At 47.4% G+C, this 1,032-nt stretch overlaps 1 protein-coding gene across 1 annotated transcript; it reads right to left on the bottom strand.

Moving 5' to 3' along the window:
• Positions 1-231: 231 nt before the first annotated feature.
• Positions 232-1,001, bottom strand: LOC117939804 (CD5 antigen-like; the record flags this gene model as incomplete). Its single annotated transcript, XM_034865249.1, has 2 exons — positions 232-581; positions 674-1,001. Coding segments are annotated over 2 exons (663 nt in total), but the record flags the coding sequence as incomplete, so codon positions are not given.
• Positions 1,002-1,032: the final 31 nt, after the last annotated feature.

Below are 1,032 nucleotides of genomic sequence, written 5' to 3' on the forward strand. Positions count from 1 at the left end.
TATGTGTTGTAGTGTGTGTACAGGGGGGTTGTAAAGTGTACTCCCCCCCCCTCCAGGGTAAAATGTGTATTAATGTCATGAAGAAGAAAGAAAAGATGAAAAATCTCCAAAAGGATCAAAAGACAGATTATTCATTCATATAATATTAATAATATTAATAATATTAATAATATTTCATCATTTACACTTTCAACAGAACAGAGAACTACTAACTGCTGTTTGCTGACTTTATTTAACGTTACAATATTACAGCTGTAAGTTATCCCAGCACGGGGACGGCTTACCTGAGCAGGTGAGATTAAGGAAGGAGGAAGAAGAGGAGAAGGAGAAATCTGGTGCTGCACACTCCCTCAGAGCAGATCCAGACTCAACACAGTCAGACCTGATCCTCCACACAGATCTGTATGAGGACTCTTCTCTCTCTCCTACAGAAACAGCAGAGCCACAGTCTAACTCTCTGCAGGCAGCAGCTGATGTCTTCAGGGTCCAATCAGAGTAAACCACTGGTCTCCATTCTCCGTTATGTTTCACCTCCAGTGTCCCTGCACAGCGACTGGCCCCCCCCACCAACCTGACAGGCTCTGAACAGAAACCAGAGACTCATCAGCAAAACAACAAAGTGAGTAATATTAGAAGAGACATGAACCAATCAGAGCCTCAGCTCCTCTTCTACCTGAGCAGGTGAGTCCAACAGGTTTTCCAGGTGAGCAGGTGGTTCTATCTGAGCCTGAGCTTCTACAGTCCAGGAGAGCAGACTCATGGCCTCCACACTGGAACTCTGTGGTCCTCATTGGAGGCTCCACGTCTCCATAGAGCACCCCCTGGAGGACTGAAGGAGCCCCACAGCCAAGCTCCCTGCAGACCACCTCTGCATCCTGCTGGTCAAAGTCCTGTTGACACACTGAGGACCAGGTCTGGGTAGACTGGTTAGACTTCACCTCCAGTCTGCCTGAACACAGACTGGTCCCGTTCTCCAGCCTGACAGAGTCTGGAGAGATGATAGAAGATAACAGAGAGAGAGAAAAGACCCCA

Source organism: Etheostoma cragini, unplaced genomic scaffold (genome assembly GCF_013103735.1).
Source record: "Etheostoma cragini isolate CJK2018 unplaced genomic scaffold, CSU_Ecrag_1.0 ScbMSFa_1155, whole genome shotgun sequence".
NCBI classification, from domain to species: domain Eukaryota; kingdom Metazoa; phylum Chordata; class Actinopteri; order Perciformes; family Percidae; genus Etheostoma; species Etheostoma cragini.